The following is a 25,676-nucleotide window of genomic DNA, read 5'->3' as shown; positions in this document are numbered from 1 at the left end:
ACTTAAGTAACATCAGTGAGTTATACATGAGGTACAGTCTCTCAGGTAATAGGGACAGAATTACCTTGGCGAAAGCAGCAGCTGTCATCTGCACTCTGCCTTCGTCAGAGGCGTAGATCTTCAAGTCATGGCGGTAAGTGCTGTGCAGGCGCAGGAGGCCACAGCCTGGAAACCCAGCATAGTCACCTGGAAGATCGTACACAAAGTAGAGCATCACAGTTAACTGGACCTGTTACAGCGCCGAGATACTGTAAAGTAATGTTCACATTTAAAGAAAGGTTTGAGTCGGGGAGGTAGTTGAAAAGAAAAGAGAAACAAAAAAACAACGGTTTGTTGATTGTACCCAAAAGTGCCAAGGATTTCCATTCCATTAAAAATAGGCACACAGGCAACACAGCGCCTGTGCAGGTGCAACATCACTTTCAGTTCAAATGCATCGTCCTCAAAAGATTGTATCAGTTTTTACATGGTTGGCTCACGTAAATGCAAAATTAAATTGTGTGGTTTAAGCTATATATATATAAATGAAGTGAAAGTGAAGTGAACAGATGTTGAGTAAATCCCAAAAATTAATGAGGACACTTTCCCTGCAGATGAGATCAAACACTTTGGATTACCTACTAGAACAAAGACGATACACATCTTTTAACATGCGAAATGTACTTAAAGGAGCTACAGGAGGTGGATGCATACCAGCGCTACAGATCAAATCACACTGATGCTTCATGCATATAGTCTACAGCCAATAAGCCTGATGTTTGGGTTACATGCCATATTTGACAAAGGAAGATGTGGTACATGTTGGGGACTTACCCCTGTCCTAGGCTCTGATCCAGGCTAAAACGTACTGACTTTCATCAAACAAACAACAAGAAGTCATGAAAATAAAAGAAATGCAGTAGGATTAGTGTGAGATGATCCGCGTTAGCTTACAACACCAAAACTGCAGTCACTTTAGCTGCATGTGTGTGTACGAGCAGGTGACCAAAACAACATTTGCTGCGGTGGATCAACTCGGGAGCACATCAACGACGACACAAACAATCCACAGCAATCTCAATGTGGGACAAACAGGACTAGTCTCCGGGTGAAATGGAACAAAATCATGTTGAGATGAGGAGGAGGAGGAATCAGAGCACGTTAGTGGACGGAGCGACAAACGCGCAGAATGAGAGAGAAACAGTGGAAGAGCGGTGACATCCAGGAAACCCTTCTCTTACCAAAGTCAATAGGGGACTCACAGCCAAGGGACCGGCGGTTACCGGCTAGTAGTTTACACAGCGCAACAACAGGTAAGAAGAGAAGAGCAGAGTTAATAGACAAAACTTGTGTTGGAGAAAGAGGTATGAAAGCAGTGGCTGGGGTGAGAGAATAGCCTTCTTTTCATACAAAAAGAAGCAGGAAAGAGACAGATTGTATCTAACCACCGATTGTGTTTCCAGTTCGACTTCAGCTGGTTTATCTTTGCAATTCAGGAGCTGGTTTTCATGCAAACGAAGCATTAAGAGGGAAAGCCTGAAAAAGCGTGATCGATAAAAAGCATTGAGGTATTCCTCACTTAAAACCACTGGAGGAGGGGCGTCGTGTGGCGTAGTGGTCTAAGCAGGCGCTCCATGTGTAGAGGCTACAGTCCTCGCTGCAGCTGGCCCCGGTTCGAGTCCCGCATCCGACGGCCTTTACTGCATGTCATTCCCCCTCTCTGCCTCCCCATTTCCTGTCTCTCTACTATCCTGTCCAATAAAGGCATAAAAAGCCCAAAAAAATATACTTTAAAAAAAAAAAAAAAAACCACTGGAGGAGATAGAGTGGAGAAACACCTTTGTGTAACCAGCAGGTTTGTCCAGTTAATCCCTTTATTTCAGTCTGGTTCAAAGGGTCAGGGTAAAGGTGCTGTGTGTGGTAAAGAGAAACTCCACAGTAAATTTTGAATTGAGGAAAAGCAAAGCATAGCTGTCTTTTGCAAACTGAACAATGCCCAGTGTCACAGCTGGGTGTGGGTAGGGAGTCCACTTCCAAATGTGATGTAGTGCTTGTTGCACAATTGTCCGCTGTGAAGTACTGCACTGCACAAGTTATGGACAACATGTGGCAACAGCTAGATGGCAGCACAAACAGTATTTTCATCCTGGGTGTATTTACTCTTTTAAATATCATTATCTAATGTGATAGATATTTTTACAGTGTCTATTTCAAAGCAACAGTATTGTCAGCCTTTGTCTATTACAGCAAAAATTGAACATTATTTTTTCTTTATATTTGTAGAATTTCTGGTTGGGCTGTTGTATTGGATTCAATTAGATGGTGTGGTTGTGGTGCTTTTGGCCACATCACACAGACTTTATCAGGAGATGAAGGAACTGTTGTGTTTAAACAGAGGAAATTCACTTCTGTCCAGGCAGCACCTTGTTTCCCATTGTTGTTTCCCCAACACTCTGTTTGTCCACAGACTTTGTGCTTTACACAAGAGAAAATATATTTTTTCCCACGAGACTTTGACTTGTACTACACATAGACTGTACACCGTCTGTTATTGTGACTGAACTACCAGAAGCCTCTGCGAGTTTTTGTTCCCACAGAAATCCATCATGGAGAGAAGAAGTGTTATTAAAGAATTTATTTCAACCTGAGATCAGGACCTTTCTTTTTCTGTCAGCAGCAATTCTATAACATCACACCTACTAAATGAATGATACAAAAAAAGACCCAGTGGCTGCGCGAAGCCTTCAAATCTGGCTTGACAACTCTAAAATAGTCCACCCCACCTTCAACCTTCTGTGATTTGCTGTACGTCAGCTACACAGTGTTGACACCGCAGATGGTTGTACTTTCATGAGCAAAGAAAGGTGCATGTTTGAGGACAGTCAAGGCTTTATGACAATCATTTGCTATTTTAACTGTGTTAAAAAGAAATTACCTTTGTGCCTTGGTGGATGTCTGTGTGAGTTTTAGCTTAAAAACGTGTGTGTAAGTTTGTGTGTTTGCTTCCTTCAGGGAATGCGAGCATCTGTACACAAAAGCAGTTCCTATCTTATGGAGCTGTGAGAGCTGAATTTCACACAGGAAAAGTCAGGAGAGGAAAATATCTGAATGTGTTCTACCACTTGTCTCCTATAACATGTTTTTGCATTGAATAGTGTTTTTGAGCAGCTAAACTGTTCTAGAAAAGTTTTCTCCAGGGCAAAGAAACAAAAAAACAAAGAATTTCATACCATGGAAAAAGTTCATTTACATCAGAGCCAAAGAGGAAAGATCCCCTGTGAGTCCTTCAACAGCTTGTGTGTGTGTCTGAGCTTGTCTAATTGGTACCTTGACCTCCAGGATACATGCAGCGAAAGGCCCTGCCCAGCTCCTCAGCCTGAACCCGGCCTGCAGGTGTCAGCTCCCCGCCCCACTTCAACACCAGCAGCAGAGAAGGACCGTCCTTCTTAGAGTCTGGAAAAACAGAAGCAGCAGCAGTCGTCTTATTCCTATCTGTAATCACTAACTTTCAAATGTCTCCAAGCTTTCATCTGGCAAGCTGCACAAGCATGGGTGTCGTCTCTGTCCGTTCACTAACACTATTTGAAGACTTAAAGTCACAGAAATTCTTTAATTTCATATCAGTGAACTAAATGTCTTCTTTTTGGGTGCTGGTGAGCAGTGGCTGGATGAATGTGCCTGGGTGCGCAGAGACAAAAGAAGCTGCTTTGCTCCTTCTAACCATCTGTTTCAGCCCCTGTCACCGTTCTGTTGGTAAAATAAACAGCCCCAGGTTTGCTGTGTGGTACTTTGATCAAACACAAGTGAAAGACTGCTTCATCAACTAATTTAGCACCTTTCATTTGCTGAAACTGTTTTATTGATTGAAATTTTCCAGGTTGTGTCTTGTTAATGTTTTGCTGTTGATATAAATCAGTTTTACCAGCTGCATCAATAGTTTCACTTCCTCCTCCATCTTATCTTTTCACAATGTTTGCAGAAGGTTGTTCCTGAATATCAAAATACTAAACATTATGAGCTACATGCAATTATTCATAATCATTATTTTATAGAAATAATCACTCTCTCACACACACACACACACACACACACACACACACACACACACACCGATTCTGTGTGAGTTTGTTTGTACCTTCCTCTTCGCTGGAGGCTTTAGGTTGGCCGTTACGCAGGTAGGTCAGCTGGACTTTCCTGTTGATACCTGAGAAATGACCGTACCTGGTGGGGATGAACACACACACAAAGCAGACAACCAATTTTGATGTGCACACAGACAGACAAACAGACAGTAAAGCACACATAGATACATAGAAAGTATTTATCCCATCTTCAGCTATTTTGTTTAAAATATCAAACACTTCCACTCCAACAAAAGAACAGAACAATGCAACAACTTTTTAAATCTGACACACTGATCATACACACAACCAAGTACACGTATTAGCAGATGGTTACATGATAATTCATCCACTCAGTAGATACTAAACAGCAAAAAACCAGCAGCTCCAGTGTGATTTCAGTGTGTGTTTGTGCACGTGTGTGTGGGCAGGAGAACATGAGAATAAAGAGAAAATGTTACTCCGAGTGTTTAACTTTTAAAATGGTGCGAGGGGAATAATCAATACCAACACTAATCCTGCTGTGATTCTTAAAAGTCACACACAGAGGCGGAGCCTCCACTCGCCCAACGTGTTGTGCTGTAGTAAGAATTTGACACATGCTGCAGACTAAATGACCACATAGTGTTCTGTAATAGGATAGGCAGCTGAGCGGACGCCTCAAAAAGCCTCATGATGATGGACCCTGAACCAGGATAAATACCTCAGGCAGAGAGCCAGAGAATTACAGCTGGGACTTACTGCATTAGTATGGTTTGTTTTTATTGGCTGGGCTAATGCCAGTGGTTTACTCCACTGATCTTATCATAGTGATGCATGTAATTTTATTTTGTCTGTTCAGCAGCTCATTAATTACTCACAACCTGTTACAGCTGCTTTACATTTGAGGATGGGGTCTGCAGAGAATGAGGGGGAAAAAAAGGGAGAGCAGTCAGAGTTACAGGCTGTGAAGTCTCTGAGATGTACGTGCCTGTAGAAAGACGTTTTGAGGGTGGTGGTGTGGGGGGGTGTGGGGGTGTGTGTGTGTGAAGTGAGCTCATATTTTATAGGATAGGGCCGGTGATTTTCTATATTCTTCTTATTGTCAACAAATCTGAAAAACAACAAATCTATTAAAAACACATCAATGAGCCACTTGTTTGCACTGTAGCTTATTTATAAACAGCTTCACAGCGATCAATTTCACAGTCTCTGGAAAGGCAGAGGCCAGTCTGCATGTGGGGTAACGCTTTTCTGTTTACACTGCTTTGCCAGCTTGTTGAGCTGCATATCACATCCTCTTGACTTTGGACTGAAGTCTTTTGAGAAATCTGCAGTGTCTGGGACAAGTGTGAATATACGTCTGAAGCACAAGAATAGAACTGTTCTGAATACTCCAGCTCATACAACAGAGTCATGCTGGGAGGTAGAGACTGATGGCAACAGCTGACTACTCGACTGATAGTGCAGCACTTAGCACCACAAACATAACTACAGGAGACGAGTGGTGCAGCTGCGTTCAGTGCCAACCAAGGCAGATAGATGCTGTAATGAATCTGGAGCCCACACTGCAGGAGCTGCAAGATGGGTGAAGTAATTACATGAAAAGACAGAGAGACTAAACCCACAGAAGAACTGTGGCAGGATCTCTGCAAGCATCCTCACATCCTTAGTTTTGGTGGTTAAACCCTTTGTGTAGGACTGTATATGAGCTGGCAAACACATGCCAAACCAAATATCTCTCACTGAAGTGGATTACTTTTATGTTTTGCTGTAGTTTCAGCCTCACTCACTCTTAATTCTGTAAATCCAGCCTCTTTATTATACCCATTCACTTCATGACATAGACATTTTTTTTTCTACTCTGGTTTTGAACCTTTTGATATTCTAGGTTTTCCATATTATTCTGTTATCTATGCGAAGAAATGCACCAGCAAATCACCACGATTAGTAGAAATGCTGATGGGAGGCAAGAGGAAGGAAGACATTAGAAGATTTAGAGTCCTGCTGATATGTGGTGAGGATGGCATGCAAGACTAAGTAGCACAGCACACACTGATTTACACACACAGAAACACAGTGAAATCATCACAGACATTTGACTGTGTATGTGTCCAGTGTTAATGGCTACAAAGGAATGGATGTTAATGGAAATGATACACTCAGCGTACAAAACATTACGAATACCTTCCAAACATTATCTCAAATTTCTGATCTTGCACCAAGTACAACTTAACTACCTTCTTCACCCAGTTTATACTGATGTCTGTGTCAGATGGTCTCTGTCAGACAGGGATAAGGCGTTCCTAATGTTTTGTACATACAGTCTAAGAAGACTAGAGAAAAGGAGGGTGGTAAAACCTCATCCTTTAAAATGAGAAGGGAGAGGGTGCGTACTGAGTGTCATTCAAGCTGGATTCCCTTTTGGAGAGAAAGAAGGAGGGATGGTTGGGCAGGAGAAGAGAGGGATAGAGAAGGGAAAGAAAAGATAAAGCAAAGAGTTAGAGACACTAGAGAGGAGGGAGTGAATCACAGTAAACATGTGTGTGGCTGTGAGTATGAGAGGGATGACTGAACCTTGGTGGAGTGTTGAAAGATGAAGCTAGTTTTGCATCGTGAATCACAGATGAGTGGATGAATGATGATGGCAGGAAACAGGAGGATGACGTGGTGTGTGTGTGTGTGTTTGTGTTTGTGTGAGAGAGTGTGTGCATCTGATGTGACGTATCACTCACATCTCCAGGACAGTCTTGAGTTGTTCCAGTTTAGATTTCTTCTCCTCGATCTCACAGTCGTTGTGCTGGCCCAGTTCGTCCAGCAGCAGGCGGGCGATATCCAGCACTTCCTGGACACAAAGAGGCACTTATCCTTAATTTGCCTTTTTATCTTTAATTTCACCATCCAGACTAAACAGACACTGGATCCTCTGCAAATGTCCTGAATGAGTATTATGTGCATGACAAGGCTGACAGTGAAGATAGCAGCTTCAAAAATGTTTTACAATATAGAAGATGATACAGTGACAGGATGACAAGACTCAGACAGCTAAGTCTAAATATTTAGACAACAAGGCAATGATGGTTTATGTTCCATAATAATTACGAAGCCTGGTATTGTATATGTAAACATCACTACATCCTGTCTAAAAAACAGTCATTATTCTTTAAAGGATTCACTCATAATCTACCAAAAACAGAAAGACACAGGCAGGGCAGAGAGTGTGGGGAAAAGAAACTCACCTGTAGCTGTTTTGGCTTCTTTAGCTTTAGCTTCCCTGACTTGTAGCCTCCATACTTCTCAAACAACTCGAAGAATCTGTGAAAGACAGACAGAATAATACAGCAGGGTTGAGGGAGGGTATATGAGGGAAATGTTAAATTATTTCATTAAAAAAAAAGTGGGTTAAGACTAATGAGCTGGGAGAAGTCTGGACTGTTTTTATCCCCTTAAATGTGAAGCAGTTTCAACTGGTGACGCAGCTTAAGCAGAAACGTAATGGAGTTTTTTTCTGAGAATAGATTAAATGCAAACTGTCCAAAGCAAACAGAGCCAGTGGGGATGTGTTTTTGCCTTTAGTCCTTCAGTGCTGTGTATGTGACACACTGAATATTTGAAAGCTGTATTAACAGTGAGATGGAGAAACATCTTAATGCTGAATGGAAGATACTCACAGAGGATGTCGGACCTCCATTTTCATCTTTTGCTTTGGTGTGCGGTCTCCATGGCGGATGATGGCAATAACGCAGCGCAGCTCCATCCTGCAGAAATTAGATAAGGGGTTTGGAATGAGATTAAAATGCAACACAAACTCAGGTATTTCACTTTTCACCTCAGCAAACCACCTTTAAGTACTTAAGCAACCCTGAAAAACGCACTGCTCATCATCCAGTGTCACTGACACCAGTGAGAGGGATGAGATTTCAGATTCAGTGAGGACTGAGTGTCTGCGTGCTAGGAGGTCAGTGGGTCAGTGATCTTGCATTTCTCTGTGTTAATGTGTGAGGGCTGTTTCCCCCTGACTTTATTTGTCAAAGGAAAGTTTCTGATGCCTTGGAAATTTACAGTACCAGAACTGGTACTATTTAAGGTATAAAATAACTGATAACCACAGGATTGTTGAAATTAGTGTTAAGTAAATTAATTAGGCGGAAATAATACATTTTAAAATTGATCAAAAACACTTTAACTATAAATCTTTTAAAGACATCCAGTACTGTATAAGGTCATATTTCGTATGTCATGTATCATATGCACAGTTGTCTTTTGATCAACATATTTTCCAGAGTTTGTTTATCAGTACGTACATGGTTCCTGAGGTTGTGGGGACGATGGGGATGTCTTCAGCCTCCATGGGGATGGACCAGGGGATGTGCAACTGGGGGGCTAACTCTCTCATCACCATGTTCCTGGGGAAGCAGAGAAAAGCAGGAAGAAGGAATCAGGTTGAAGAGGTCAGTATCACAGAAGGAAAAAATACATACAAAGCAAAAGTAAGCTTTAAAGCTGTGTCTCAGATTTCAACTAAGATGTGTTTTATGCAACCAAAAGAAACCAGACACATTAAGATAATACAAAAAGCTTTGTTCATGTACACGACGCTCCCAAGATGCAGCAGTCTAGATTATACAAACTACAGTAAATCAATTAAAAACTAGTACTTTCATAATATTTGCTTGTTTATAGTGTTCCTCCCCGTTTTGTGCCTTAAAGAAATGAATGAGTTCCTGCCGCCTGAGCATCACACCTTGAGAAATTATGTTCATGCTAGTGTCCGTTATTGGAGGGAAGCTTTCATCTGTCTTTCTATGTGTAAAATTTATGAGTGTGTAGTCATAAAGCTTGAGTTACTTTGCCTGGAAGGAGAGGTGATAAATCAGAAACAAACTAAGATATAAAGCTGACAGCGGCATCTTCTGAGCTGTCTGGAGCTCTGAATCAATAACAACTGACAGCTTCAAGGCAAAACTTACTCTAAAGCTACAGCAAGACTAGAATAAGAATTATTAATATGCAAGATTTAATATAAAAGTTGGAGGATTGGAAAAGGGATTGGATATAAAATGTCATCACTTCATCATTTTATCTTATTCAACATTTGTGTTAAATTGTGTCATAATTAGCAAATGAAGTCAAAACATGTGACCTTGACCTCTGACCACCAAAATCTAATGAGTTCATCTTTGAGTCCAAGTTGGGCTAAAGAGAGTGAGGGGTTGACATGCAGCAAAGAACCCGGGCCACTTGGGTAAGCACTGAGCCTGAGTGGTATGCGCCCAACCAAGTAAACAAGTACTAAGCTAGCTATAGCTGCTAGAAAAGCCGCTAAATGTTGCTAAATAATGCAATACACTAATTAGCATATTCACAACATCATCGTATCAAATTTGCATTCAGTCTAGCGTCAGCTGGTTTCAGCCCTTTATCTGTTTGCTTCTCTCCTCCTGTTTGTACACACACACACACACACACACACACACTCTATTTTCATTTGCTGGGCGACACCGGAGACTTTCTTCTACAGAAAGTAGCTATGGTTTGTCCAAAGGCCCAAAGCCAGTCTAGCCAAAAAGAAGATGCTTCTTCATTAAACACAGAAAAGACTTTTCAAACAGGAAAACATGTGAAAGTAAACTAAAACCAAGCTTTAATTTGTCGTTTCATTATGTTTGTTCCTCGAGGGCTTTGGTCTGGCCTCACGGTAGTGTTCACTTTCATTACTTGCTGCTACAGCTTCACAATAATATGACATGATCTTTACTGACAAGCTGTGCTTATGGTTCAACACAAAACTCCTATTATGTCTGCAATAAACTGTTTTAAATATTATATTTCAATATTACACTCAAAGTAATCAAAGTGTTTCATGCAGTAGAAAAGTTGCAGGTCAGTGTTTAACAGTGTGTGAGATGATGTCACTTACCCCAGGACTTTGGCACAGTCGTCATAGTACTTCATGGAGTTTTTGACGAAGCTGAAACCGTTAACGTCACAGACGAAGGAGTGGCCATTGGCTCTGAGCAGATCAAACCCACACACCGTTTGCTAAAAAAAAAAAATCACACGCACACTGGGTTTAAGTGCTGATACAGACTCATCAGATACTGTGTTTTTACAGTTTGAGACATGACCGTCTGTTTTTAATCAGAATGAGGCAACAACATGACTATAAACACGGAACAGAGAAAACAGACTAAGGATCTGGAGGGATGAGGTCTGGAGCACATGATTATAATCAGAGCTTCTGAATAAGGTGAACATTTTGACATAAACCAGTGAAAAACACAGACGTCCTCAAAACGTCCAATACACAGGGCCTAAATATTCAGAGGTGTGTTGACCATATAAGGACCTTCTGAATAATTGATTTTCTCTGGCTTGTGCTCTGGTCGTCTTTATTTGTTTTTATTGGGAATCCAAGGTGTTTTTTGAATAAACCGAAGCATCAGAGATTTTTTATGTTTGCTGATTGCCGGACTGTTTAAATGTTGGTCACAGCAGTGTGATGTGAATAATTCTGAAGGTAGCAAGGTTCAGGAAAAATGTTTCTAGCTGCTTCCATTCACTAAGTGTATTTACGTTAGGAAATACTGAAGTTTGTAAAACTACTCAATATCAACAGTTTATCCACATGGAGGCTGCTCAACTGTATTTCAGTAACTGGTTTAAAGACACTCTCTCCTGACTAAAATGAGCTAATAGCACAAGATATTACAGTCAGATGCAATGTTTGTGTTTTCTGCACATAAAAAAGGCACCCAGTGGAGTGTTTCCAACACTAATGGCTTGTATGGCAAGCATAAGAGAAGGACCATACACTCATAAATAATGCAGTTTTCAAAAACAACAACAAAAAAACTCAAATGAACTTAATCTCAACCTAATCTATTTTCTTACATTTCCTACATGGTGACTGAAGTTTACCTTGAATGCCAGGCAGACCTTGCGGGCCACCAGCTTCTCCATGGCGGTCAGCATGACGGGGTAGCGGATCTCCTTCCCTTCACTATCCCTCTCTACCTTTCCGTCCAGAGCAGGAGACTTTCGGGCCTCAGCATGGGCGTAGTCTGGACCCACTGTGTAAACCTGAGACGTCCAGAGACACAGAAATTGTCTCAGAGCAGGTGATAATGATATCTATATTTCACTGAGCTGAACTGTATGATTCAGCGTGTCAGTCACTAGTGCATGAATATGTTCCAGAAATTAAAAACTTGCATCAATGGCCAAGTGAACAGTACCTTCACATCAGTACCATCTGTGGGCATGAACTCCTCATAGATGTAGGATCCAGTCTTTCGTACGCTGCTCTCTGGGGAGTAAACGCTGCTACGACTCCCTATCTACAGCAGAGAGACCAAGAAAGAGAATTCAAATTATTTGAATTTCACCTCATTACCCAACCTTCACTTGTGCCACTGATGTTTTTTTGCCACTGTCTGATTGCCCAACTACAAATAGTGTATATCATTGTGACCTATTCAAGATGTATCACATCACAGTTTAGAAGTCAGAACAAGGAAGCAGGAGTTCAGGACGTCGATGAAGCTCACACTAAGTATCTGCCAGTGACTGAACCTTTTGTTACTGAGTTTCTACCTTTCTGAAGAGTCTCTGGCTGCCTCCTCCAGCAGAGGTTGGGTAATAAATGTAGACATTATGGTCCTCAGCACACACAGGTTTCTCCACGAAGGGTTTAGGGAACACCTCCCCATTCACCTCGACATGGTCCTCCCCCTCCACAAGGTTACACTCTGCATATGGACAAATTTTAGCAGATAAGCCCAAAATATTCCCAAGCAATCAGCAACACTGATGGTACAGACAATGAAAATGCTCAAATAAGTTTACATTTTCATCTAGTAAGATTCACTATCTACTTTCCAACAGGCACCTGGCCAAAGACGAAATAATAAATAATAAACAACGTTGCTGTTTTTTCAGTATCTACTGCCACAGTTTTGCATTTATAAGAGGATGACATAAAAATAGTGACGAACAAACTCAGTTACTTTGAATGTTGCTTACACTGATTCATAGATTATTTGGTTACTGCGGCTGTGTCTGCTGATATACTATCGTGTTTAGCTTGCCATAAAGAAGAAGAGTTCATCCATAAAAACGTATTAAATATAAAATAAGAACTCTTGCACACCTTCAGGATTGTCGGGATCTCGGTTTAACACAGCATAACGAGGTAGGTCAATGCCCTCTTCTTGTAGGATCCGGTACACTTCCCTCCTGACAAGGAATCATCAGACAACTGTTAAAGAACTGACTTATAAACACTCGATGAAATTGTAAAAAGTACAGGTGGTGTTCAAAACGGACACTGGTGCCCGTCTCAAGGGGCTGATACAACGTGACTAAGAGCGATGTGTAAGACAGCACTAGTGAGGATTGCTTTACTTTCTACAAGTCGTATAGTTTTAGGCTGTGTGCATTTTACTGCTCAGAACGTACCTGTCCTGTATGAAATACTGCATATTGAGGTCGTTGATGAGCAGTGGATTCCTAAGCTGGGCATACTCCACAGCTTTGTCAAGAGGAAAACCTGAAAAAGTGTCACACAAATAGAAAAAAAAAAAAAAGTGTATCAGCCCATACAGCATGTTCAACAATCAAAACTCAGCCAACATTTACAAATAACTGAAGTAATAAGGATTTTCATGAACATACGTTACTGCTTTGATATTCTCTGTTGCCTGATTTTTTGGCAAAATAGTGGTTGGGTCCATATCTGGCTCAGTATTTTGGTTGTTTCTTTGAGTTTGCTTCACTACACTAGTTTTTACAGTGTCCTGGCGAGAGTGGTCGAACAGTGGTCTTGATGGTTTGTGTCCTGAGAGGGTTGAGCTGAGGGGTTGAGTGAGCTGATGGTTTTCCATCCCATCAATCTCTAAAGCAGAAATACTTGATGCAAAAGCTATCAAGGTTGGGTTCAGTGTATGCTGTTTGTTGACTACACAGAGGTGATGACTCTAAATGAATATTGCTTCTTTTCCTTTAATGTGCTGGTTGCCATTATTTTGACTAAATACCCGATAGACAGTTTGATCCTGAGGCATTAGAACCTGTCAGTTCTCCTGCAGAGTTTCAACAGGTTTAAACCATATTTTATATCAGGTGTCAGTGAATTTCAGTAGGATTCACTGTGAGCTACAGTAGATAAGTGACCAATGTAGCTCATTTTATGGCAGCACAGCATGTTTGCTATGGTACTCATTTGCATGGTGTCATATCACTCAATGTAACTCTGAACAGAGCCTCAGAGGAACTGTGTATGAGCAGCAGCTGCCATCATGAAGAAGGAATCGGAAAATGTTCCATTAACAGAAAAGTCAAGGAACAGAACTTCTATCTTTACCACTATTTGAACAGGCTTGCAGCGTGTGGGGAAGGTACTTAAATACACTTAGCCAAGTACTGGTAAAGGTATTGACACATATTATATGTCACAAGTGCCTAAAAACAGACAGACAGTCTCAAGGTCACGGCGCTCACTATTCACCATAATCCTCTAGTTAAGAGTGTGTCAAACATCCAGGTCTGTGGGTAATATTCAACATTTTTTTTCTTTCTTTCCAACAATAACAACAAAGGACTTGTGCAATCATTCATGAAATCTCATTCTATTAAAAACAGAATGGAAAAGAGCAATCGCATGTGATCAACTCTGACTCAAATACACAGAGACAGATCAGAGTCAAAGAGTCATTACTTAAATTTAAAGATGCTGTACTGTGGTTTCATCCTTTGCCTTATTTGACCGTTGAACTGCCAGTGATAAAAACATGAACTGGACCTAATGTTTGAGCTGATGCTTAAATGTAAATGTTAAAAGTAACGTGTTCATAAGTGTCATTTAAGACAGAGGACATACTTTATACTGTGTGTATATATATATATATATATATATATATATATATATATATATAGAGGTGTATTTCTCTTATTCATCTAGCACTGCCTCTGTAAATCACACATGGTTGGCTGAGGAGTACAATGAATTACCAACCTTAAATAGATATTTCCAGTCCCACAGTTCTCGTTTCCCATTGAGACCTTCCCATAAACTGGTCACTGCCTGACACAAACTCTCCAATATATGGTAGGACTTTTAAGGTATTTATAATTCTCAAGAGGACACAGAGCATTTCATTTATTTAACAGATTTATATGCTGTTACATAAAAATAAAAAAAAGGGGCAATTTAATGTCAATTTAACTTAAATAAATATCAGATGACCATCAGTCTGAGGATAAATTGGTTACTGCACCAGGGAGGCGTTTCACTCATTTCCGTTTCTTTCTGCTAACATAAAATGGAATTTCTAAACAGAAACTTCATGTCAAAGAACAAAGGAGAGGGCATTTATTATTCATTACTGTTACAATATAGGTGGATTTTCATCTCCTCTCCTCATTTTATCTTTAATAACCTTCAGCTCAGCTCTCAAGGGAGATCAGGCACAACTTTTTTTTAAAGCAGTGGACCATTTTTTATGACATTCAGGTATTCAGGAGTACAAGAGAGGAGGTTAAACCAATTAAATATTCATCTGCAGGTCATGCAGATATACTCCTCATAACAGGTGGAGCTAGAAAAGCTGCAAAACTCCTGTGAAGAAAACACATTCCCCCTCATGCGAGAGGATGCTCTTAATGAATTTAAGCTTTACCTTTGGAGTGAAAGGAGATGAGGCAGTCGCAGAGCGGCCATTTCTCCACAGGCTCCTCCAGGATCACCTCCTCGGGAAAGATGACCACGTCGATGTAGTCAAACTTACAAAGGCGCTCCAGGATCTGAGTCATGGGCTTGGATTTGGACTTCTTCATCATGGCACATATGCCGACCACAATCTGTCGCTCTGATGGCTGGTGGAGAGGACAGGGAGGATGGAGACATGCCATAAAGGAGACAGAGCAAATGTAATAAAAACAGATCGTGTTCCCCGTGTACATGGGAGAGTAAACACAGCAGGACAGCAGAGTTCAGTGGCTCTCAAACTTTTTCACATGAAGGACCCCTAAACTGACAAAAATTAGACCATGGACCCCCCTTAAATAAGATTTTGTCCCAGGGTCCCTCATCTGATTAGATTTTTGCTTTTATTAATGAACATGATATAAACCCATGTCCAAAATGGTCGTCCCCTTTTGGCTGGGGACCCAAAGGAACCAACTCAAGGAGCCCTGGGGGTCTTGTGTTGTTGTTGTGTTGTTTTTTTTCAATTGAACCGCACAGTCTTTTTTTCTAATGGATGTGTAGGGCAAAAAAATAATCATGTGACCTGCAATTTCAACTGTGGCCACTACACTGTAATCGTGGCACTGACCCTGTGAACTTGGTTAAATCCAAAAGTAAAATGGCCACTGTATGAAAAAAGAAAACCTTCTTAATTTAGGTACATATTTGCCTGCTAATGGTAATGACCTCAGAAACAGTTTGTAATCCACTTTTCAGCGATCAATCAATTTTGCATCTGGTGTGCAATGAGCTGCAGGGCTGCTATCATTGCTACAGACTTTGTTCTTGTTCCGTTATGGTATCACATCTTATGCCAAGATTTGACAGATGATGACAGCTGTGTATTGATTTTTTTTAAATTAATGTCAGATCATTGATTCAGGTATTTACTTTTTGAAACCTGAAAATGTAGCAATTTTTTAATATATATGAAAAGTTCTTACATTATCAGAAGACACTCTTTACCACACGTATTTGATTCACAGCATTACACCAGGTAGTTTTTGTTCATTGGTACTTTCTTTAATGAGAAGGCTTTGCTGTTGTGCCACACAGGGGCTGCAGTGACAGTTAATGTATGAATCAGCTCTCTATGTGCAAACCCTCAGCTACTGTTCGGATACAGAGTCAAAAGGGAGAGTGGAAATCATATCAGCTAGCAGCTAGCACAGCACTACCATGAAGTCCTTTTATAGTTACAGAAGCACACAACAGACCAGAGGCCTTACAGTTGTTTATATGCTGCATTGTTCTCATGCCAACCTTTGTATATTTCTGTCTCTATTTTTTTTTTCCACTATCCAATTCCAAATAAAACTTTCCTCTTTAAAATTTCCATTTGCCTGTTCACTTCCTATTGCCTAAAAATGACCAGTACTGTAGCTCCCTGTTCTTTTCCAAAATTAACTTGTCTTTTTCCATGGTAAATAGTCACTGGAAAATGTATGACTGATATCTCAAACACTATTATGTGTTAAAAAGGTCGAAAAACAAACTAGTCAAGAAGTACAACTCATTTTACAGAGGGGAAATTAACTTTGAGGTGAAACATTTAGGCAACTATTAACAACCAAAAACAGTCCTTTAATACCTTAAGGTACAAGGTACAGCTCATTATACACCTGTGGACTAGGAAACCTTTGACCATGTGCACACCTGAATTAACACATGTAACTTACCGACTCATCTTCATCATCCTCCATTTCTTCTTCTCGAAACATCTCGTTCTTCATGCCTGCCTCCATTTGACCCATGTCCTGCTCATCATCTTCACAGCCAACCACGAACCGAGGAAAGTCTCTGTCACCCCACCCCTTTCCGTCCTCTACTCCTGATCCAGCTCCTGGTCCTTCGCAGGGCTCGGACATCACAGACCAACACGTAACATGGCTGCTTCAGGTGGCTCCTCCCAGCACAGGGGTCAGATAGCGATTATGGCGGCAAAGCAGGAAGAAACCCTCTCAACTATCGCTGGATGTCTGACTACTGAGAGCCGTGGTGATAAAGTGAAGGGTCTGTTGGCGTTTCTCAGCTGGCTGATAACAGCTACGTGAGGGTACAGTACGTGCTGAGGTAGAAAAGGAGTAGTGGATGTCCTAAGAGGTAAAACAGAGGGAGTGGACTCCACGTGTGTTGAGGTAGACAAGTCCGGATCCTGGTTGTAAAACTCCCTGTGTCAGGACAGAGGAGGTCTGGCTCTGAGAGACAACATGTCCCAGTCTGGAGACTCCACAGTCAACATCTGTACACCATCTTTCTTGCCCTGGTACAAAAAACAAGGAGAAACTGGTTCAGCAACTAGTTTAAAAACAGGTTAACCCTGTTACACAAAAGAGTAAAAGTTGACAAGTTAAACAACAGCTGGCAGTTGCAGAGACAGTTACAGCTGTGTGAACTCACTGGCAGATATCTGAGTATCCACAGTGCTGGTGTAGTGGAGCTACCATTTGCGAAATAAGATTGTACCATCAGCCGTACAATAGAAGACAAGCTTTATTGATTTCTGAGGAAACTGGGTCATTGCAACACTCAAGAGTCAAGAGAAAATGTTACTCAAGTTTTAAATGAAGATAGAAAGAACCCCTGCAATGTTGACGGGGGAAATATTGACAGATGATAGCAGCTTACACATTCATTAATCCATAGTGAGGGTTATTTTTACAGACATGCCAGATATATGCAACACACACACACACACACACACACACACTTGGCTGCGTCAAAGAAGTTCTTGCATCTACCTGCTGCAAGACTTTACCAATTTCACCGGCAAAACTTGAACCAATTATCAAAAGCTTTATCATGACAGTGATGAATAAAAAAAACAAAAAAAAAAACATGTATTCTTCCTCTCCCATAAATTATGGATTTTTTTTCCATGTGCCATGAAGAAAAACTTCACTAAGGAGTAAAAACTCAGAAGTGCAGCTCTCATCAATCCAACCAGGTCCAAAGTGTGTCTGCCAGCTGTATGTACAGTTAATGGAAGGACACATTCTAATGTGGCTTTGATACCGAAGTTCTAGATCAATGTGATGTCACAGAATTCTAACACAGAATTCTGACATCACACACACACAGAATTCTGACATCTCACACACACACACCAAACTGTCTTATTATACACAACATCAACCTACTCCACGTTAGCCTGCTGATCACTCAGCACATTTAATTTTCTAAAGAGTCCTTGCTGCTGTTTGATGTTGCCGTGGCGACAGGGCCTGAAGAGGAGCCAGGCTGTGTCTCTATTGTGTACTGTACATTAAAGTAGTTCATGTTACCCTGGTTTGCATTTCACTTTTCAGACGGAGCCACTCATGAAACATCCTTGACGACAGTCTGACTAATGTTTTTTTATCATAATTATTAAATCTTAAAATAAATAACTGCATAATTTCCTCTGGACTTCAGTTGTTTAAGTTGAAATCAAATCTAGAGCTCCAATAATTAGTCGATTCATCTATCAGTCGACAGAAAATTTGGACCGTTGTAAGAACAAAATAAGACATTTGAAGACATCTTAAGGGCTCTGGGGAATTTTAACAAGCATTTTTCAATATTTTTTTTAGATTTTATAAACAAAAACAGTTAACTGATTAATTGAGAAAATGATATGCAGATTAATTGGTAATTAAAATAATTGTTGGCTGCGGACATAATCACACCAAATCAAGAGCCTCTCATTCATTCATTAACTCTCCCTGCCCAGTTAGTAAGGATTCAACACTCTTTGTTTGTCAAGCGTAAGAGTATAAGTCACGAGTATTTAAAATGCACTGAATGCACAAAAACTAGTAGCTCTATAAGTACAATAAAACTAATATTCACTGATAAATGGAGGGAATATCCATGTAAAATTGTCATATTATGAAACATGAACCTCCATTATCTATCTCTTCTAATACCATGATCCCTAGAGACTCAGTTTCCACTGTCTCCCAAGAAAACTCACAGAAATAGGATAAAACATATGCAAGAATAAACTAATCCATAGAGTAACTGTCCGGTTTGTATTAGCTTTTCTATTCCTTGAAACAATTTCCAGAATATATGAAAAATGTCATAAGTGAACGTTTAGCTGTTACATAATCACACACACCAAACCAACAGATGTTAGTGCTTTATTAAAATCAGGAGACCATGGTTGTCTTGACAAAAATCAAGGCGAAATCATTTGTTAAACGGTGAACAGTGGTCAGATTTCACCAAACAGTTGCAACTCCAGTGCATTTATTATAGTGGGTGTTTGGGGTCGCTGCTTATCTGTGACCTGATACCACACAATAAAGAAACAAAGCTGTTACGTCATTCTCTTGTAACTTTGCCAAAGACAGAGAGCGAGGCGTGAAACAAAGCTAAGCTAAAAAGCAGAAGCTTGCTACTTTACGGCAGCGTGTCCACAAACATGAGACACAGTCAAAGCCAGTTCATGTGCCTCTCATCAGTATGGTCCAACTCCCCCCTTCAAACAACACCGCCACCCTCACCCCACCATCTACAGCAAACAGCTGACTCGAGGGGAAAAGGCATCAGAAACAGACGGGCAGATCATATCACCTCTCATGATGGACCAGAAGCCGATTGTGCTCTGCACGCAGTCTTTGAATGACTACAAGAACTTATTTAAAGTCACTTCCACTCACACACAGAGCGCAGATTACTTAATTGGCAACATGAAACGATTTGGCTGCTACAGAGCCGACTCGTCTTCCTGTGTCCTGGACTTTCTGCCAGGACATACCTGAACCGAGTCTCACAACAGACGACCCAGCCTAACCTTGGTACCCAAAAATAACTGTGTCCTGAGGAGGGATGGGTGAGGGGCAAATGGGAAGTGAGGGGTGGAGCCAAGGCACGAGTGTTGGGTGCCATGGGCCAGCTACGCTACCCAAAGACAACTCATCATTACTAACCTCTGAGGCGATGACAGGCTGCACTAAACCAAGTGGAAGACTTCTTGCCAGCCCGGGGTCGAAGAACACTAACAGAGATAAACTTGTAAATAAATACCTATAACTGCTGTGAGCTTGAGTTTATTCAGTCTTTACTACACCAAGGACATGAACTTTACTCTACTGCCAGGATAAGCCGACAAAGCGCTACGAGGACAACGCTGCGGGATGGGTGGAGACACCTGTACGCAAACACTTCACACCAGCTGCTTTTAATCATGCAATGATTAAAATAACTTTCAGCAATGAAATCAGCTGGTGCCATGATTGGCTGGAGAGGAAAAACACTTAGCATTCAATTGCACATGACGCAACAGCACTGATAGTTCAACTTGGCCTGCCACTGTAATTTTTCCAGGTGTACTGTGGCTGAAGGAACATTTCCCCAGAAAATAAATTCCTCTTACAGCTGATTTGGTGATTTGGGAGGTATGCATGGTGCTTACACAAGTCTTACCACTCCTTGTCACAGATCAAGAAGATGGTAAAACTTCTGACAAAATGAAACTGAACGTGACCGTAACAACATCTATATATCTGAGCCATGTCCTATAAATACAATGTTTTCAAACTGTGCAGTGAAATAAATTCTGAAAACAAAAATAATCTACTGTTCCTTTTGGGTAACACTACTTCCATTGTATTATACTTGTAGTTTGGTAACAGGTGGTACCAGTATGACCATTATAAGGGCTATGGGTATATGACCTAAATACCTTTAAACCATTTACACTCAGATTTCCCCTAATGTAGCTTTAAGGTTGTTATTCTTTGTAACTCAACAGTGTTAAAACACAAATAAACAAAAATCTTCTCATTCCACTCTGTCTGATCGCATCATTTATCAGCTTGTTTCAGTTCTTCATTAAAACTATGTGTTTTTATACCGAGCCGACTCCCAGGTTTTTAATAGCTGTAAATATTCTACATAATTCTACAAAATTCAGCCCCAGTGTGGTATCTTTGTAAACTCTGGGACCTCGACTAGAATTTAAAGTAAAGTTCTGTGGATTGGAGCATTGTTGGGCTGCACAGTATTTGTTTAATTACTAATGACTTAAGAGTCTGCTGCTTGAGAAGGACTTGGGCATCAAAAGGAGCCCATATAATTGAGTGTAAGAAACTGTCACTGTTCAGCTGGCACTGATGAAAGCTTGGTCAGATTTTTAAACTTAGCTTAGTTCTTTGATTGGACATCTTCGGATTTTTTTTACTTTTCATTTAGGCAAAGTCCTTTTACAGTACCTTGAAAATGACAAGATGGCTGGTTAGCATGCTAACTTCAGTAGAAGAAAAGATGTGATGGAGATAAGGGTTAAAATCGGTGTTGCTTTACACCTCTGCAGACAGCTGTTGGTAAGTAACAAGCTGTTAATGCTTACACTGGCTATGTAGCAATAGCAATACTTACAAATAGCTCCTTTAAAAATACAAATTCAAGGGATTCTTCTCAAGAATGTAATGTTATACGGTTATGAAAAGCATTTCTTTTTGCTAAAAAATTGTTATCAGATTTGGCCTCAAAAAGCTAGTTGGGTCAAACTATATTTCTCAAACTAAACTTCCATATTCCCACTGGTTTATAAAAACGACAAACAACACCCACCGCTAATGATTGTTTTTCTCAAGAAAGTATGACTTTCATATTTCTGTCCATCATGGGCCGACATAAGCTGCGCCCAGGGCTCGCAGGCGATGTTGTCATTTAGTGGATGCCAACAGAGGATGATTAACATCATAAATGACTTGATGTCCCTTTAACTGAGGACAAAACAAATGAGACAGATCGGGGAACCAGACAAAAATCATTGTGCCGGACTGTCTCCTCTCTGCCATCTGTATTGTTCACCTGCAGAAAAATAAAACCTTCTATCCCCCATGAATAAATTAGCAGCCTGATTAAAAACATCCCCAGCTGTCACCTGCAGGCCTTCAACCATGGATGAGTCACCTCCGTCATCGCCGCAGGGCTGGAGATCAACAACATTTCTCCAATAAAAGGCTTTTAAAATTTGAGACTGTCTGCCACAGGAAGCCAGCGTTGTGTTTATGACGAGGAGGAGTTGGTCATTAGATCCTGTTCACAATCACCATTTCCCTGATTGACTGGCAAATTACAAAAAATCATAACACACTGCAAATGGCAATGGTTTTTCTGTCAGTTATACTTAGTGGTTGGATTGAATAAGAAAAAGAAATTATGAATTATATTATGATGCATTTGTGATTCAGGCTTTTATTCTGAAAGACATTTAATAGACAATGCATTTTGCTATGTCCAGTATCACAAATTTTCTACTGGAGCGACTTTGATGCTGAATAAATTAGTAGCTTGTTATCTAAATGGAGTTCAAGATTAAATCATTAACAAAACAGTTAATTATTATATCCAATAAAACTCACTGCTGAAGTGCACAAAGTTATTGAGACGTGACACTAACATCAGCCGTAAGAAAACATTATCACCCTTAAGGGTCAGATAACATGCTGGTGATGTTATCAGAATACAACTAGCAGTGGGAGAACAGTTAGCGCTGGCTCGACAAGCTTATAAATTCATTATGCACTGAGCACTGGAGAAATTAGCTTTGTTTGCAAATACAAATTGCCATCATCACTGAAAACAGAGGCCATAATCGGCTTGCTGGTGCACCGCAGGCCCTGCAAAACAGACCCATTACTTCCCACTCATCAACACAAATATTTCTCACTGTGGCAGATGAAAGCACTGCAAGGTTAACAAGATGATTTATGGAGCATGGAAAGATACATGACTGTATTCTCCTCCCTCTGAGCTTCTGCTAAATAACTTTTGCCAGGCATACCGCTTTCAGGATTACAATAAAATGAAACTTTAATGGCACCCTTGGGAGAATCTGGGCTGCTGCAGCAGCAGACAATAAAAAGATGCAACAGTAGCAAAACAGAGGATAAACAGGAATATAAACACAGATATAGCTGATGGGGTTTATATATAAATATGGTACAAAGGTGAAAATTTCAGCACCAGAACACTGGAAGTACAATTTATGAATGAGGAGAAGAATAGATCACAGCAGGATATATCTTCCCCAAAATAACAGCTGGATCTATTCAGTTTGTATGCACTGACCATATTGATCATATTACATTACATTAAGTTACTAATAATACGTGCATTCGACTTCAACAAGAGCTGATGTCATCAAAAGTTAAAAAATGCCTTTGTTTGTTTTAGATTAGCAAGAGTGATGGTTCACCTTTGCATGTTATGATAGTAATTTGATTTACAAAAATCAGACATAAATATATATATATATATATATATATATATATAATATATATATATATATATATACACACACACATACACACAGATACGATTATTGGAGAAAATAATCCGCAGATTAAATTGACATGAGAATTTGGGCTGCAAATAACAATTATTTTCATTATTGATAAATCTGCTGTTATCGGTTTGTGAATGAAACATCATTAATAATAATTAAAACTTCAGTAGGGCAGAACAAGGAGTCTTCAATTGCCTTGTTTTGCTCGTCCAGGAGAGAAATCCTGTCTTTTTAGGAGCTGAATCAGAGAATATTTGGCATTGTTTCACAACTCTTGCTTGAAAAATGACTGAAAAGATTAATTGATTATCAAAGTAGTAGTGGAATATTTTTTTGTTGACCAACTAATTGATTATCGACCACTTGTTTCAGCTCTAATGACGGTGCATGATGGGGGGCGGGGGCACACATGTAGCCTATTCCCACCCTCGGCAGCCACACACACAATATCTAAACCCTCCCAGTGTCATTCATTTATCACTATCAGTATAAACTAAACTCACATTCAGAAGTGGTCAAACACGCTTTCATGGTTTAAGTAGTTGCTGGTGGTTTATACAAACTGTATCAGCACCACACGTCACAGGTGTTTGAAGCCACAACCTGCATTTTAACTCACTATAAAACACAATGAATGAGTCAGATGGAGGTCTGGTAGTAAAACACGGCTCCTCCGGGAGAAATAAACCCAACTAAACACACATAAATGAATCAGTGCGTCGGCCTGTTCATCACACACCACTCTCGACAGACACGGGAAAGTTTCGTTAAGAGCTTGCCTGCTTTTGCGTATTTCCACCGAAACAACAGCTAAATCCAACTTTTCTTCCGTCGCAGCCACGCCGTGAGGGGGCAACACAAAAGTCTTCAAATTCACGGGACTTACCGGCGGAAAACAAATGGAAGTCAGTCAGCTGTTCACTTCCTCGTTTCCCCTGGGCTGGACTGGGCTGAGAGGAAGCTGCTGCTGCTGCTGCTGCTGCCGCTGCCGGAGTTTAGTTTCTTTTTTTCTTCTTCTTTTTTTCGTGAACCACAGTAAAGTTGTGAGCTACCCGCTAAAGTTCACACCCGGTCACTGCCGCTGCCGCTGATGCTAGCTTCCTTCCTTTTCTCTTCACCTCTTTTTTTTTTTTCTTTTATACATAAAGTTTAGGGGTTTTGAAGCAGCGTCGTCACTTCCATCTAGCGGCTAAACTGGTGCATTGCAGCGCTGCCGCGTCAAGAAATACAGGTTTTCTGTGAAGGGTTCATGTGGACTAATCTGAAGTGCTGTTAACTGGCGATATCTGAGGCTGTTCTCTTCAGCTACACTCGAGGATACATTCAAAGTTGTTGCAATTTTCCGTATTGACTGACCTTCATGTCTTAAAGTAATGATGGACTGTCGTTTCTCTCCACTTAGTTGAGCAGTTCTTGACATAATATGGATTTGTACAGTTGTCCAATAGGGCTTTTTACTGTGTACTGACACCACCACGACACAACACAACTGATGGTCTAAAACGCATCAAGAGGGCAAGAAATTCCGCTCAATTAACTTTTAACAAGGCACACCTGTTAACTGAAAATCATTACTGGTGACTACCTCATGAAGCTGGTTAAGATAATGCCAATATTGTACAAAGCTGTCATCAAGGTAAATGGTGACTATTTTGAAGAATCTAAAATATGAAACATTTTGTTTGTTTTATCAACACCTGTTTACTACATAACTCCATATGTGTTATTTCATAGTTCTGATGTCTTCAGATTCTGATTTCCTCTACTTGTAATGTAGAAAATAGTCAAAATAAAGAAAAACCAATGGATGGATAGGTGTGTCCAAACTTTTGACTGAGGACAGCAGAGACAGGCTACTCGAAATTATTTTATTGTTCAACTTGCGATCTGTGTGTCACAGCTTACCTGTCTAAATTGTGCAATACACAATTTACTATTTTGTCGATCATTTTGTCGTTGTGTCATAGTGACATTATGTATAACATGCTCGGTCTTCCCTAGAATCAGAGACTGTAGATGAAATATAGTGTCAGTAAACAGTTGCAGAAAATGGGAATACTATTATTTAGTGTAAAATGGTATTTTATTATGCCTGAAAATAATCTGTTGTGTTTTTAAATTAATACTAGTACCACAGCGCTCCATCTCTTTCTTCATATGCAAATGATTTCTCCATTGCTTTTGTCTGTTTAAATGAAAAGGATCATTTATAAACTTGAGTCACAGCTCAGCTCAGGTTTAATTGCCTCCTCTGGATCCTCTTTGTCAGACTAAGCACTGGAGAAGAGGTTTCCCTGGCTGGCTGCGGTTTCTCTTTTGCAGCTTGGAGATGTAACCACAGACTGTGCATTATCCCTTTACATTTTCCAGTCTATAAACAAGGAGAGGTTGCTGTACATTATTGTTTCCTTATTGTGGAGACTCTGTGAAGATAATTTAAAATTAACATTAAAACAGGCAGCGTCATGATATAAACTTATGGACGCTTTTGGTTCAGTTATATTTTTACGACCTCTCCCTTGGGTGTAATATAAAGACTGCAGACTGTAGCACTCCCACATACACT

General features: G+C 40.3%; 1 protein-coding gene across 5 annotated transcripts in view; it reads right to left on the bottom strand.

The window, feature by feature from the left end:
• Positions 1-24,764, bottom strand: part of ppip5k1b (diphosphoinositol pentakisphosphate kinase 1b) — a 53,452-nt gene extending 28,688 nt beyond the window's left edge. The window contains exons 1-16 of one of the 5 annotated variants that reach the window (XR_008828850.1): positions 23,997-24,764; positions 16,506-17,089; positions 14,759-14,954; positions 12,540-12,630; positions 12,232-12,317; positions 11,676-11,830; positions 11,318-11,419; positions 11,001-11,162; positions 10,000-10,121; positions 8,384-8,485; positions 7,751-7,837; positions 7,319-7,394; positions 6,815-6,924; positions 4,115-4,200; positions 3,307-3,432; positions 65-186 (exon numbers count right to left, since the gene is read on the bottom strand). Coding sequence is in view for 4 of the 5 variants with exons in the window: in XM_056387368.1 (XP_056243343.1) it covers positions 65-186; positions 3,307-3,432; positions 4,115-4,200; positions 6,815-6,924; positions 7,319-7,394; positions 7,751-7,837; positions 8,384-8,485; positions 10,000-10,121; positions 11,001-11,162; positions 11,318-11,419; positions 11,676-11,830; positions 12,232-12,317; positions 12,540-12,630; positions 14,759-14,954; positions 16,506-16,694 (1,812 nt within the window). In the remaining variant the exon portion in view is untranslated. The remainder of the gene's footprint in view (positions 1-64; positions 187-3,306; positions 3,433-4,114; positions 4,201-6,814; positions 6,925-7,318; positions 7,395-7,750; positions 7,838-8,383; positions 8,486-9,999; positions 10,122-11,000; positions 11,163-11,317; positions 11,420-11,675; positions 11,831-12,231; positions 12,318-12,539; positions 12,631-14,758; positions 14,955-16,505; positions 17,090-23,996) is intronic. The other 4 variants (XM_056387368.1, XM_056387366.1, XM_056387369.1 and 1 more) reach the window with 4 other exon arrangements.
• Between the last annotated feature and the right edge of the window lie 912 nt (positions 24,765-25,676).

The sequence above is a fragment of the Seriola aureovittata genome, chromosome 10 (assembly GCF_021018895.1).
Source record: "Seriola aureovittata isolate HTS-2021-v1 ecotype China chromosome 10, ASM2101889v1, whole genome shotgun sequence".
Classification (NCBI taxonomy): Eukaryota; Metazoa; Chordata; class Actinopteri; order Carangiformes; family Carangidae; genus Seriola; species Seriola aureovittata.
The sequence above is the reverse complement of the archived record's forward strand: the minus strand, read 5'-3'. Positions and strand labels throughout refer to the sequence as shown.